The sequence below is a fragment of the Sus scrofa genome, chromosome 7 (assembly GCF_000003025.6).
Source record: "Sus scrofa isolate TJ Tabasco breed Duroc chromosome 7, Sscrofa11.1, whole genome shotgun sequence".
NCBI classification, from domain to species: domain Eukaryota; kingdom Metazoa; phylum Chordata; class Mammalia; order Artiodactyla; family Suidae; genus Sus; species Sus scrofa.
In genome coordinates, this window is record NC_010449.5 from 51913434 (window position 1) to 51928821 (window position 15388).

Sequence of the window (15388 nt, forward strand, 5' to 3'; positions counted from 1 at the left end):
CTTGTTTACATTTTTTAAAAAATGCCTTTTTTTCAAATGAACTTATTTATAAAACAAAAACAGACTTAAGATCTCAAAATCAAGTTTATGGTTACCAAAGGGGAAACATGGGAGAAAGGGATAAATTAGGAGTTTGGGATTAACAACTACATACTACCTTAAGACAGGCCTTTTGGATTTTCACTTATTTAGTATTAATAGCACTTTGGTATAAAATGAGAAACTAACAACAAATTTGTTTAAAATTAGAACTCCAGGGAAGAGAAAACTCTTAGAAATATTGAGTTAAAATGGAAATAAAAATGCGTTTGTAGAATATTTAGTAAGGAGAATACTATAAATGAAAACTTGGCGTTCCCATCGTGGTGCAGTGGAAACGAACCCAACTAGGAACCATGAGGTTGCAGGTTTGATCCCTGGCTTTGCTCAGTGGGTTAAGGAACTGGCGTTACTGTGAGCTGTGGTGTAGGTCGCAGACGCGGCTCAGATCTTGTGTGGCTGTGGCTGTGGCGTAGGCTGGCAGCTGTAGCTCCAATTAGACCCCTAGCCTGGGAACCTCCATATGCCAAGGGTTCGGTCCTAAAAAAGCAATAAATAAATAAATAAATAAAAGAAAACTTATGGGATGAGGCTATAAGTGTCACACAGAGAATTAGCAATAATGGGGGGGGGGGGTGGTCATGGCCAGCAGTGGCTTGATGTGGGATCTCACTCCCCAGACCAGGAGTTGAACTTGGGCCACTGTGGTGAAAGTGCCAAGTCCTAACCACTAGGCCACCAGGGAACTCCCAATAATTAACTACTTTTACTAAGTAAGTTAGAATAGAAATAAATGATGTAAGCATTTAGTCCAAGAAGCTGGAAAATGAATAGCAAAAGAACCATAAGAAAAGAGAAAGGAAATGGAGTTCCCACTGCGGTGCAGTGGGATCAGTGGTGTCTCAACAGCGGCAGGGATGCAGATTTGATCCCCAGCTGACACAGTGGGTGAGGGATTTGGGATTGCCGCAGCTGTGGCGTAGGTCACAACTCTGACTCAGATTCAGTCCCTGGCCCAGAAATCCCAGGTGCAGCAGGGTAGCAAAAAAAAAAAGAAAAAAAAAGAAGAAGAAGAGAAAGGAAATAGATAAATATAGAAATTAATGAATTAAAAATAGAATTGTTAAATCCATAAGCCGTTTTCCTGGAAAAAAAAATGAAATAAGTAAACCTCTGACAAAAATAAAAAAGAAAACATACATTTGCAGATCATAATGGGAATATAATTATATACTGAGGAAATTTTTATTTTGATTCTGGGTTTACTCTGTGCTAATAAATTGAACATCTTGATGGAATGGATCATTTTGTAGGCAAATATAAATTATCAAAATTGACTGAAGAAGAAACCTGAATAGACCAATTACCATGGAAGAAATTAAAAGTTATCAAAGAACTGTCCCTTCAAGGTGGTTTTGACAGGTGAGTTTTATCAAACCTTCAGGGAACAGATTGTTTCCTTGAGCATTAAAAGAAGAAAAATACTTCTTGGTTAATTACTGAAAGAAGCATAACCCTTATACAGAAACCTGACAAGACAAAAAATTTTCTAGGTCAGTCTCACAGGAAGGAATTCTATGTAAAATAGCATATTGAATCAAGCAGTACCTTAGAAGAATAATACTATAAAAGCAAATAGAATTTATTTGGAAATGGAAAGAATGGCTCAATACTAAGAAATGTATTACTGTAATTCACCATGGTAGCAGGTCAAAGAAAAAACCAGTTTATTTCAATAGGTGTCAAAAAGACTTGATAAAATTTCACCCTTGGTCCCGCTATAGCCGTTAATAGGCTAGGTCTAGAAGAATACTTCTTTAACTGTTGAAACCTCAAAATAGGGATGCCTGCTAACCTTGCTGCTTTTTCAGCAGTGTTCCTATAATTCTGATTGATGTAGTTGTAAGGGATAAAGAAATGAGAGCATAAAGGAAAAAGAAATCTTGAAAAGGAAGAAGTCTTTTTCATTATTTGCAGATAACGTTATTTACATTAGCAGTTCTGTACTCCATCAGACCTAGTTCTCTCTTTTATAATAAATATTTTGTATTCTCCCTGTACTAACCTGGGATGAAATTCATAGATAATATATTTCATTGTTAAGTGATATAATGACCTAGTTGTAATGTAAAGGACAATAAATGTAACTGATAGTAAAATGAAATACATATTTCAGTAGGTGGATATTTGTGCAGCACCAGAAGACAAACAAGCAAGCAGTACACACCAGCCCGCCTAGACGGCTACAGTGCAGGGTGTGTTCATGTCGCAAATTCCATGAGCAGCACTGCTGGCAGTTTTGTCATTTTCTTTAAAGGTTTCAAATAAAGCAAAGTACAATAAATCCTATTCATCCACTTTCTATATTTGAGGACTCATCTACTCAGTAAAATTTATGGTTAACCTCCAGATCAATACCAGCAATGCTTTCTCAGTTGTTCACAGGAAAGATCTGAGTTGTCCAGCCGCATGTTCTTTGTGAGATCAAACAAGGCAATCCTCTGCCCTCCTATTTGAGCTCTCCTACATAGACGGAGACAGCGGCGGGCAGTGTAGTGCAAGACACTGCAGCTCTCGAGCTGTTTGGATAGGTTGAATCCCAACTCTGGCATGTGTTAGTGGGGTGGCCTTATGCAAATCACTTAACACTTCTTAGTTCCATCTTCTCTTTTGTAAAATAAAACAGAATATACTAGAATGAGATACTTTAGGATTTAAGATTATAATCCATATAAGTGGGGGGGGGGTGTGTGTGTTTATGTACATAGTCCCCCTAAGAACAGTAGTTTAGTGTTTGCTAATTCTGTGTCAGCAGCAACTATAGACTATAACTACCACAAATAATGAGCATTACTGCATGTTATTTCCTCTGTTTATAAAACATAATAGTTGCCTCTTATAAAAGTCAGTAAATACTAAAATTGCCTAAAAATCTTTGGTTTATAAATAAAATGAAATTAGGCTCAAGTCTTGTAGTTAAAAACAAGTTTTTCATCTACGTGAATTCTGACAAGACACTTGAAAGTTAATTGGGATTCTTCGTTTTGGGAGACTGTCTTGAGTATTGCAGTAGAGCTGGTGTCCCTATCTCCCTCCCGGCAGCTCCCCATATCCTAGTGGAAACAGCAAGCCTCCTTGGAGCTAGGACTTCTTTTGAGAGCAGCTAGTCCACCCAAACAGCCTCAGGATCAGCACAAATCTGTTAAAACCAGTAAAAAGGAATCGTGGCCATTTACAAAGTATAAATGCAAAAACCAGTAATGTCCTGTATGTTGTCAGAATTCAGTTACAGAGATGGGTGGTGGTGAATGGTTATCAACGCAAATGTACTTAATGCCATTGAATCGTATATTTTTTATATATTTTGCCACAATAAGAAAATTTTTAATGTTTAAATTTTCAGTTATGTTGAGTAAAAACAGATCCCACTTGTTTAACAGTAACAACATAGACTAGCAGGATTATATCCTATAGGAAATGTAGAGTATGGTATCTGTATAAAGAACTGAAGAACTTCAACCAGAATCAGATAGTGTCTTTCAACTAACTTCCGTATGTTGTGCAGTTCTTTGTAGAAGTGGCATGTTTTTGGAAGGGAGGGAGAGGGTTGGCAAAATTATTCTAAAATTAATCTATAAGAGTAAATATTTCTTTTTTAAAAAGAGTGGTATGGATCAAACTTTCTGAAAAGTATTATAAAACTATAATAAGTTAATAGAATACTAGCGTTCAGGAACCAACCTAACATAAATGAATATTTAGAATGTGAGGGAAGGATTAACCACCGGGAAAATAAAGTTCGATCTTTACCAATGCCATCTACCAATATTTTTATAAATTAAAATTTTAACATTAAAAAAAATGAAACCTCAGTGCCAAAACAGGATGTTTATTTATCATGAACCTCTCTAAACTTGGCATAGATCATAATTTGACTACAAATAAAAATTTTACATCCAAAACCATTGTAAAGTTAAAAGATAAATGGCAAATAGGAAACTTCTTGTAATGGATACTCCTAGAAAAATGTGTAATAACTATATAACATGGTCTTTCAAATCCACACAGAAAGACACTCATCGGCAGAGAAAAATGGGAAAAGAAATTGAGTGGATTTTTCATTGAAGAGAAAATCCAGTAGACAGTTGAGCATAGGAGCAAATGTATTATGTTAACTCATTCATAGTTGACACAATGTAAATAGAATTTGTCATTCATCAGTTTCTCAACAGCAAAAACAAATGAAAATACTCATAGTTGTTGAGAGTGAGAAGAAATGATCGCCATTCTTTGTTACGTATAAAGTTTATAATCCTCCCAGAAAGCATTTTGAGAAAGTTTTTGTAAAGCCTTAGGATTATGCCTCTCATTTTCCTCAGAAAATCTACTTCCAGGAATTTATTCTAAGGAAACAATTAAGGCTTTGCAAAATGATTTAGCTAGGAGTTCCCCTTGTGGCTCAGTGAACCACAAGGTCTTTCCCCTTGTGATAACGAACCCAACTAGTAACCATGAGGACGCAGGTTTAATTCCTGGCCTCGCTCAGTGGGTTAAGGATCTGGTGTTGCTGTGAGCTGTGGTGTAGGTCGCAGACAAGGCTCAGATCCTGCATTGCTGTGGCTGAGGTGCAGGCTGGCAGCTGTAGCTCAGATTTGACCCCTAGCCTGGGAACTTTCATATGCCACACATGTGGCCCTAAAATGAAAAAAAAAAAGATGTAGCTGTAAGATTGTTCATTATGGCATTGTTATTTAACAACAAAAATGCAAATAACTTAGTTTATCTTAACAAGTAGGAATTATTTAAATATAATTAATCAGTAGTAATCTTTTACCTTTTTATATGAAATAGACGTTACAAATATATATTTTTTCCGGCATGGTTTTTAAAAATAATACACAAATACACATACAGACATGGGGGAAAAAAAGTCTGTTTTTCTGTTGTTAAAAAATAGAACTAAAAGTCTGAAAAGGAAATGCACTACACTGAAGATGGAGTTATCTCTGGATGGCAGATTTAGGGATGCTTTAAATTTTTTCCTCTTGTTTGTTTACCTGCATTTTCTAACTTTTTAAACAGAATATATTGGTTTTCTATAATAAAAATCTATAATATAAATAATGTAAAAAATTCTAAGGTGGTCCTCATACTGGGGATTTAATGTAGTGGTTAAGAGTGTGAGCTTTAGGGAGTTCCCATCGTGGCTTAGTGGAAACAAATCTGACTAGCATCCATGAGGACACAAGTTTGATCCCTGGCCTCACTCAGTGAGTTAAGGATTCAGTGTTGCTGTGAGCTGTGGTGTAGGTCTCAGATGTGGTTTGGATCTGGCATTGCTGTGGTGTAGGCCAGCTACACCACCGATTCAACCCTTAGCCTGGGAACCTCCCTTAGCCTGGGAACCTCCGTATGTCTTGGTGCTGCCCTAAAAAAAAAAGACAAAAAAAAAAGTGAGCTTTAGATCCGCGCCGACCTGGAATGCTCCGGCTCTCATTCAGGCAGGTTAATTTCTGCCTGAATCCAGGCAGGTTAATCTAAACCTCAGTTTCATCAACTATAAAAACTGAAGATAATAAAAATGATACTCTGTTACTTAGTTTATAGAGCTGCTATGATGGTTAAAGGAAATAATGTGTGAAGGACTGAAGCTCAGTGCCTCGCACAGGAAGTGCTCATAAAGTGGTAATGGTGTAGTTGTAATAATAATAAAAATTGAACTTGTTACTTTAGTTCTCAAAGTATGAAATGTTAGAGATCAATGCTTAATAGTATAGATCACTCCTTATTACAAGTCTTTCAGTGCCATTTGTGTTTGATGCTAGTTTTTATAAAACGAAGTAAGGTAGATCCATTTCTTAACTGTGATTTCTAGTATGAAACCTCACTCTGATCTACCTGTGTAACTTAGGTCCTGTCCCCAGCCCTCTGCCACCAATTCCGTTATAGCAGCCTGCTTCCTTCACAACTCTTAGCGTAATTTATAATTAATGATTTATTACTTTGCTTACTGTTTATTATCAGGATCCTCCTCTAGGCCAGAGGTGCAGTAGGGGCAGAGGCTGTCTTGTTGACCAGTAATTCCCCAGTGCCAGGCCCAGTTCTTCAGGCTGACAGCCCCTCAGGAAGTATTTGTCAAGCCAATGAATCATCATAGTTTGGGATGCTGCACCTCAGGCCTGACGGCTGACGAGTCTCTGTTCATGAAGGAGATATACAAAGTCAGATTTAGAATAAGATTATTACAGCAAAAGTGTAATTTATTTAGGTTAAATAAATTCCTTGGCTCAAAAATGTACAGTACAAAAAAAGATTCTCCTTAAGTTCCCAGTAAGTTTTACTCTAGCAAGAATTTTTTGGTAAGCAGATGATATTTCCAAGGCTGTGTAATATTTTCTTTTTTGTAAGCAAAGTTAGGTGTCTTGAGTAGCACTTTGAAACGTATAAGCCTTCAGAATATGAATGCTTTTTACTGAGTTATTCATGTTTTACGTTTGGCTTCACTCTCTCAGGTTCACAGTTAATCGAAGAATCTCTATAGTTGGATTTGGTTTATATGGATCTATTCATGGTCCCACGGATTATCAAGTGAATATACAGGTACACTTTTTTCCCCTCTATATATCATCTGAAATATATAACAAGTGTAATTTTACTTTCAGTGAAATCCAAATTTTCGTATAATTATCAGAAGCATCAAAAAGCCTATTAGTAGCATTTTAAATCTAGAGGGATTTATCTGTTTTACAATTGATATAAAAAAATGTAGTTTCAGGAGTTCCCGTCGTGGCTCAGTGGAAACAAATCTGACTAGCATCCACGAGTACACAGGTTTGATCGCTGGCCTCACTCAGTGAGTTGAAATCTCCAAATGCTGTGGGTGAGACCCTAAAGAAAAAAAAGCAAAAAAAAAAAAAAAAAAAAAACATGTAGTTTCAGAAATTTGGCGTCCCATGTCTAATAGAAACATTAACATACAAGGAGCTCTCCTTTGTCCAGGAAACCCTTCTGTTAGTCATTCCTGCTGTGTATTGATTGTCTCAAAATACTCACCTGCTTTTTTCATGGTACTTTGAACTCTAGGTCCTAAAATTGTCTAAATTTCTTTTTTTTTTTCCTTTTTTGAAGTTATATTGAATTATAGTTGATTTATAGTGTTGCGATTATTTCTGCTGTACAACAAAGTGATTCATTTATACATGTGCACACATCCATTCTCTTTCAGATTCTTTTCCCACATAGATGATCACAGAATATTGGGTAGAGTTCCCTGTACTATACAGCAGGTCCCCACTGGCCAGTCATTCCATATGCCTCAGTGTGTATATGCCAATCCCAAACCCTAATCCATCCCCTACCCCCCAATTGCTAACACTACTAGTAACACCTCTGATTTCTGATTGTCTGACTACCCTGCCCATTCTTTAGGGCCGCTCCACCTCAGTTCTTTCAGAGATGGCACCATTACCTAGTCTAGTCAGCCAGTGTTCTCCTCACTTTTGATTGCACAATCAAGGTATTAAAATTATTTTTGAGGAGTTCCTGCTGTGGCTCTTTGGGTAACGAATCTGACTAGGAACCATTAGGTTGTGGATTTGATCCCTGACCTCTCTCAGTGGACTAAGGATCCGGCATTGACGTGAACAGGGTGTAGTTCGCAAATGCAGCTTGGATCCCAAATTGCTCTGGTATAGGCCGGCAGCTACAGCTCCGATTAGACCCCTAGCCTGGGAACCTCCATATGCCGTGGGTGCAGCCCTAGAAAAGACACAAAGACCAAAAAAAAAAAAATATTTTTGAAACACATCTACATTGTACTTTTATTTACAAACTATACACATATACCTACGTAATACTGTACTTATGATGTATTATGTACTTAAAACATAAAAACAGAAATGAGAAAGTAAACAATGTTATTAATATACCATTTTTAATAGTAAAAACATTGGTGAACTCTGTGACCAAAATACTTCATTAGTTTCCAAGATATACAGTAAGACCCACAAACCCACTTAAGCTGACTGTATAAGCTGCAGGCCTGGGAAGGAGTGAGGACCTACTTCAGCGTCTTTTGTTGTGGAACCCCACCCTTCCTTCAGGGCAGCTCACATGTATTACAGCAAAGCCACCAGACTCCTTGTGTACAAACTGAGGGAGGGTATCATGGTTGTAGCATATTACAGTGAGAAGACATAAACACTCTAGAGTGAAGACAAGTAGGACTTCTCTTCATTTTCTTCCCCCTAGTAGTAGCCAGTCTCATGCACCATCCAGACAGACTGCCTGGGTTGGAATCTCAGCTCTCCCTCCTCCAGGGTATGACTGTGGGCAAATTATGTAACCTCTCCAGGCCTCGGTTTCCTCGTCTGCTGTGGTATAGTGGTATCTCCCTTAGAGTTCTGCAGGACTGGTTGAGACGATGCATGTAAAGTGTCTAACGTCTGCTGCTAACATGGTTGCTGTAGTTTATATTTTGATTTGCATAATATCCTTAGGAAGAAGGCAAACCAGGTTTTTTCCCAAATTAAAAGAGAAAACAGGCTCAGAGAAGTAAAATAGCTTGCTCTAGTTTATCCTCCCCCAACTAAACCCTGCGTCTTACTACTTTATTCCAGGAAATCATCATGTCTTTTTAAAGAAAAAAAAAATTTATTTATTTTATTTATTTTTTTTGCTTTTTAGTGCCACACTTGTGGCATATGGAGGTTCCCAGGCTAGGAGTCTAACCGGAGGTGCAGCTGTCAGCCACAGCCACAGTCACAGCCACGCCAGATCTGAGCTGCATCTGCAACCTACACCACAGTTCAGGGCAACACCAGATCCTCAACCCACTGAGCAAGGCCACGGATCGAACCCACAGCCTCATGGTTCCTAGTGGGATTCATTTCCGCTGCGCCACAACAGGAACTCCTAAAAAATTTTTCATTGATCTGTCATATATAGTCATCCCTCAGTATCTACAACCAAGGAATCCCCATGGATACCAAAATCTGCAGGTGCTCAGGTCCCTTATATGAAATATATACCGTCAGCCCTCCACATCCACAGGTTCTGCATCTGAGTATATGGATGGCTAACTGTGCACATTTCCATAAATGGTACATATGGCTCCCTTTTCACAAACTGTGAACACACTTGTGTAACCAACAGCCAGGTCAAGGAACCCAGCAGTCCCCCTTGTGATCTTTTCTGGTCACTGTCCCTGGAGGGGTAAACACTGTCCTGACCTCTCACTGCATGTGCTCGTTCAGCCTATTTCACTATTACTGTTTTTATCTGATACATGCAAAAAGGTGGCTTTGTGGGCCTTGGCCTCTGCACATACTGTCCCCTCGCAGGAAGACTTTTCTCTCATAACCTGGTAAACTCTAACCTGAGATCTTAAAACCCTCCTCTGTGGAGCCTCGTTCCTTCCTGACAAAATCAGTTTTTCTTCTCCTCCTCCTCGTCTTATCCATGGCTCTCCTCCTGCAGGTGCTGTACAGAATTGTCCTTGTTCACGTGTCTTCTCTAATGACTGGAAACTCCTTGGGTGTCCCTCTGTGGCTGGCACAGACTATGGAACTAAATCAAAAAGACAGAATTTTCATTTCTTATGTATTTACGTAAGAAATGCTACAGGAATTCCCAGCAACAGGACATAGGCCATCAAGGAGTAAGGGCTCATTTCCCTCAGGAATCTAAAATCCACACATTCTAAAATACCAGTTCTCACCCCAAGCTCTGCTCTTCTGCAGCCAAGGCCCAGTTATCTGACCTCCTTCCCGTCCTTAACGCAATGAATGCATTTTCTGTCGGCATATGTAAAGCCATCTTCGGTGGTTAGAGATAGTAGAGGAAAATGACAACACAGAGATATAGTAGTCCGCTCTGCTGTTCCTGTGGGCTTCATAGTCTTCTCTGGGAAACTTCGTTTCAGTTGATTTAACTTAAATTTAACTTCTCTTTTAAAATTACAGATCATTGAATATGAGAAAAAACAGACCCTGGGGCAAAATGATACTGGATTTAGTTGTGACGGGACTGCTAACACATTCAGGGTCATGTTCAAAGAACCTGTGGAGATCCTGCCCAATGTGTGCTACACGGCGTGCGCAACACTCAAAGTAAGAGTCTTCCCAATGTTCCCAAAGGCCAGCTGGCGGGGCCCTGGTTCTCCTCTTGCATGGTACAGAGAGCCTGTTCTGGGCAGAAGCTGAGGTCACTGATGGTGCAGGCTTGTGGGGAGGGGGAAGCTGGGAAGCTGGGAGCGCTCTGAGCACAGCTTAGCACGGCTCTGCTCTGAAAGACATGCTTCTTCATGAGAAGTAGCCCTTTGTGTGAGTAGGAGCTTGAAAGTTCGACAGAAGACAAAATAATTGTTTCCTTAAAACGATGCACTGTTCTCTACTAGCTGAGCTCAATATTCAGGATTTTTAGTCATTAATTAGCTTGTAGCAAAAACTACATTTTTCATTAAATGACTTGGCATAAGTTTTTATACAAGAGCTATAATGAAATACAGTTGATCATTATTCTAATTAGAATATCACATTAAAGTGAGCGCTTACTCAATGAAAATTACTAATGAACCTTTTGTTCTCATTTAGGGTCCAGATTCCCACTATGGCACAAAAGGACTGAAGAAAGTCGTGCATGAAACACCTACTGCTAGCAAGACTGTCTTTTTCTTTTTCAGTTCCCCTGGCAATAATAATGGCACTTCGATAGAAGATGGACAAATACCAGAAATAATATTTTATACATAACTTAGCATTATAATACATCTTGGCTAAATAGTACCATACAGTCTAGTCTCAAAGGCATAAAAAACTGGCCACAAAAAAAGAGTTTGAGTGTTATGAATATTTATAAGATAAGCGACATCTTAAGTTTCTTAGAGGAAATAGATAAATGTTGATTTAAATCTCTGCATGATTCAAAGGGAGATTTTCCATTTTCTTATAACCTTAGGGAAAAAAAAGAACAGGGTTTAATTGTTTTAAAAAAAAACAGCTATTTCAGCTTTATCTTGTATAATTTCATAGATCAGCTGACTCATGATCTTTGAGCAAGTTTTATAATTGAAAGATCCTTGTTTTATAAAGGTGGTTTGTTTTTTGTTTCTGTTTAACTCTTTTGAAGGTTACGTTAAGATGAGGTAGGTCAGTATTCCTACAGAATTCCTTTTAACTCAAATAACTAATTTCAGAAAATTAAGAAAACTGACCTCATCTTTGGAGTTTTGAAATATCTGGCTGTCAGCATTTGGAATATTGCTAAAAATAAGCTGAACAAATGCCTAAGGAAATTTTCAATGCATTTACAAAAGGGTATTTTATAATAGTATGGTAATAGGTTACATAGTACAGTTTTAAACTATAAATGGAATTTGTACAAATTCGCAATAATCTGATATAAGCAAAAGGATCGAAAGGTATAATCTAAGACTGGATTCTTTATTGCTAAACTGCACCACTCTACCTGTCTGTCTGTATGGGGGATGCTGCTGAGAATTCCCGAGACTGAGATGATGATGGCGATGATGACAATGACAGTGACTAGGAACACAGACCTCAGTTCAACATGGTGGCGATAATCTCACACAGCGAAGAAATGGAATAAAATACAGATATTTCTAACAACTACTTCGAAATTTTAAAGATATCCAACAGAATCACTTCTGCTGAAAGTATACTTTCTGTCACCTACACAGTTCTATCCAAGAAATAAAATATTCATGACCTCACTGTCACGGTACCACTGTATTAGGAGGGGATAGGAAGTATGTCTAGCAGAATGATATTTCTATACTTTTATAAAGCAAAGGTTTTATATAAATAACATTTGTTTTTTCCCCCTTGAAAATGATTATCTCATTAAAAGTGTGTGTGTAATTAAGGTATGTCAAATGGTTGTGGGAAGATGGGTTAAAAAAAATCACAATTCTTTTAAGTATCAACCTAAAAAGTATTTTCTAAATGGCAATTAGGATATAAAATTTTTTTCATCCAAAGTAGTATTTCATTTGATATTTTCAAAGAAGGTAGTGAGGTGTGTTGGTTCCAGAGGTTTCTTAAAACTGCTGAGGAAAAGGGAAACTTCTCTATCTCTGGTAGTATGACCTTATGGCAATAAACTTCAGTTAACTGGAATAGCTACAGAATGTGTGGTTCTGGTTAACTAAAGATTAACCAGCAAACATTCTGTAGTTACCACTATGGAAAATACTTCTGCCTTAAAATGTATGGTATACCAGGGATAAGTTACTGTTTTTTGATATTTGAGGCCTTTCAGATGCTTCAGATATGTGGCACTGAATGATTGTAACTGAAGGGAGTTCACAGAAGGGACAAGAAAGGGAACTGTTTACTGATACGGGACATCTCCTGGAATTTAAAAAAAAATAAATACCTATTATCCTTTTATTTATTTTTTTTGGTCATTTGTCGTTTCTAAAAGTTGAGTGCAAGACACCGTTTTGGAACAAAAATTCTAGTTAATTGAGGTTTAACCTTTTAAAAAAAAGATTTTATTTTTTTCATTATAATTGGTTTACAGTGTTCTGTCAATGTTCTGCTGTACAGCAAAGTGATCCAGTCACACACACACACACACTTTCTCACCTTATCCACCATCATGCTCCATCACAAGTCACTGGATATAGTTCCCAGTGTTACACAGCAGGATCTTATTGTTTATCCATTCCAAATGCAATAGTTTCCATCTATGAACCCCAGATTCCCAGTCCACCCCAATCCCTCCCCCTCCCCCTTGGCAACCACAAGTCTGTTCTCAAACCCCATGAGTTTCTTTTCTGTGGAGAGGTTTATTTGTGCCATCTATTAAGATTCCAGATGTAAATGATACCATATGGAATTTGTCTTTCTGACTTACTTCACTTGGTATGAGAATCTCTAGTTCCATCCATGTTGCTGCAAATGGCATTATTTTGTTCTTTTCAGTGGCTGAGTAGTATTCCATTGTGTGGTTTTGTTTTTTTTGTTGGTTTTTTGCTTTTTAGGGTTGCACCAGTGGCATATGGAGGTTCCCGGGCTAGGGGTACAATCGGAGCTACAGCTGCTGGCCTCCACCACAGCCACAGCAATGTGGGATCCAAGCCGTGTCTGCGACCTACACCACAGCCCATGGCAATGCTGGATCCTTAACCCATTGAGCGAGGCCGGGGATCGAACACACAATCTCATGCATGGTTCGTAGTTGGAGTTGTTTCCACTGTGCCACGATGGGAACTCCCCATTGTGTATTTAATAAGTCCACAAATAACAAATGCTGGAGAGGATATGGAGAAAAGGGAACCTACTACACTGTTGGTGGGAATGTAAATTGGTACAACCACTATGGAAAACAGGATGGAGGTACCTCAGAAAACTAAATATAGAACTACCATATAAACTTATTTTTAATTTATGAAAGCAATGCAACCCCAAATAAGAAAACCTTGCTGTGGCCTTTAGCAATAGCAACTGCTGCCATCTGCTGCTTGTGACCAGTTTTTCTGTTCCTCAGGTGGTTCTTAGGTGAGAGAAAGAAAACTGTCCTTGTTACTCTGATATAGTATAATGACCTCTCTGTCTTCACTCATCTAGTCACGTGCCAGAAACCATTAATAATTCACCCTTAGAAGTTTCCTTTATCTCCATTATAACTGTCAAGGCTCTAGGTGAGCCTGTCATGACTTTACCCAAAACTAATTCTACATAATGCTGATTCAGCTTGTGTGCCCCAATTCTTAATTGATTTCAAACAAAATCTCGCTTTGGTTTAATATCTGGTTCACTTTCTTTTTCTACCAGAGCCGTGATCGTGGCCTGTGTCCACATGGGGTGCTAGCTTTCCATTTGCATCCTAAGTTCCAGTAACCATCATTTCATGTCAGTCACTCCTCCTTATGACTACACCGTGCACTTGGTCATCATAATCACACTACTTCTGAAATGGTAAATTCACATTCTGCTCTCTGACCACAACCTTCATGCCTCTGCAGCTCTCACTCCTACTCCAATGACTTGCGTTCTTGAACCTCAAGACCACCATTCCCTTAACCTCTCAGTTAACCCTCTTCCTTCCCTACCCTGTTAGACTCCATCTGTGATCTTTTTTTCCTTCTCCACTTTTGCTCTTCGATCACTTTAACCACTTCAGTAACCCTCAACCCCCTCAAACACACCTGAATGAATCCAGTTGTCTGTCTTCAGCTTCCCGGCTGTTGGGTCCAGGCATTTAAAATGATGTAAGTGAACAGATTGGACCCTGATGGTTTCACCATCTCCAAGTTCACCTGGACCATCAGTGCTGCCAGGTAGGGTTTCACTAGTTAGCTTTTTGACATTCTCAAGCACATTTAAACCTGTTCCACTCTCCTCATATCTTCAATACTTCGTCTGCTCTTTTTATTAACTCCAGCTCCTCCCACCAAACCTATAGACACAGCTCATGTGCAACTAAACTTTCCCTTCTCTTATGAAGGAAGGGGCGTGTGAGTAAGGCTTCCTGTCGACCACCCAGTCTCCACCTGCACCTCTGGTGTTAACAACTCCTCTCTTAGATCATTCCTATCAATATTCAAATATGGCTAATTCTCATCCAGCTTATAAAAGAAATAAAACCACCTTAATGTCATCTGCTCCTCCAACACCAGTTGCTCCATAATGAAATCAAATTATTCCCTACACGTTATCTCTTTCCTCCTCTTTGCTGAAACTGCTGCTGTTGAGGTCACCAACACCTCTGATGTCTATTTTACATGTTCTCTCTGTGGCACTTCTCACTGTTGACCACTTAGCCCTGAAGTACCCTTTCTAGTTTACCATGTACTCCTATGTCTGGCCAGTGTCATTTGGTGCCTTCTCTTCTTTACTTTCCCTTAGGGTTCTGTCCTGGGCCCTCAGGCTCTGCACACTCTCTGAGTCTTTCTCTCATTCACTTCCATGACTTCAATTACCGTCCATTTCAGAGGGTTCCAAAATCCATCACCAGCCCAGATCTCTCAAGCTTCAGTTAGACATTCAGTCACCCTTAATATTTCTACTTAGTGTCCCACATATATCTCAAACTCATTATGTTCCAAACTGACCAATTCCCAAACCTGCTTCTCAGGCCCCAAACCTGGGCATCTTCCATGAATCTTCATCTTCATTCCCACCTCGTCATTCCCCAAACACCAATCATTCCAGCTCCTAAATATCCTCAAAATGATCAGCTCCCAATTCTCCATTCCCACTGCTACTACTCTGATTGAGGCCACTATCTTCCACTTAAATAGCGGATCTCCCTGCTTCTATTCCTCTATTGACCACACTGCAGCCAGTGATCTTTCTAAACACAACAAATTTGACTCCACCTA

General features: G+C 38.8%; 1 protein-coding gene across 1 annotated transcript in view; it reads left to right on the plus strand.

Annotated features, from left to right (window-relative positions):
- BTBD1 (BTB domain containing 1) overlaps positions 1 to 12453 on the plus strand; it is a 48441-nt gene extending 35988 nt beyond the window's left edge. Inside the window, exons 6-8 of the mRNA XM_001929165.5 lie at positions 6552 to 6639; positions 10002 to 10148; positions 10632 to 12453. Coding sequence (XP_001929200.1) covers positions 6552 to 6639; positions 10002 to 10148; positions 10632 to 10790 — 394 coding nt within the window. The 3' untranslated portion in view covers positions 10791 to 12453. The remainder of the gene's footprint in view (positions 1 to 6551; positions 6640 to 10001; positions 10149 to 10631) is intronic.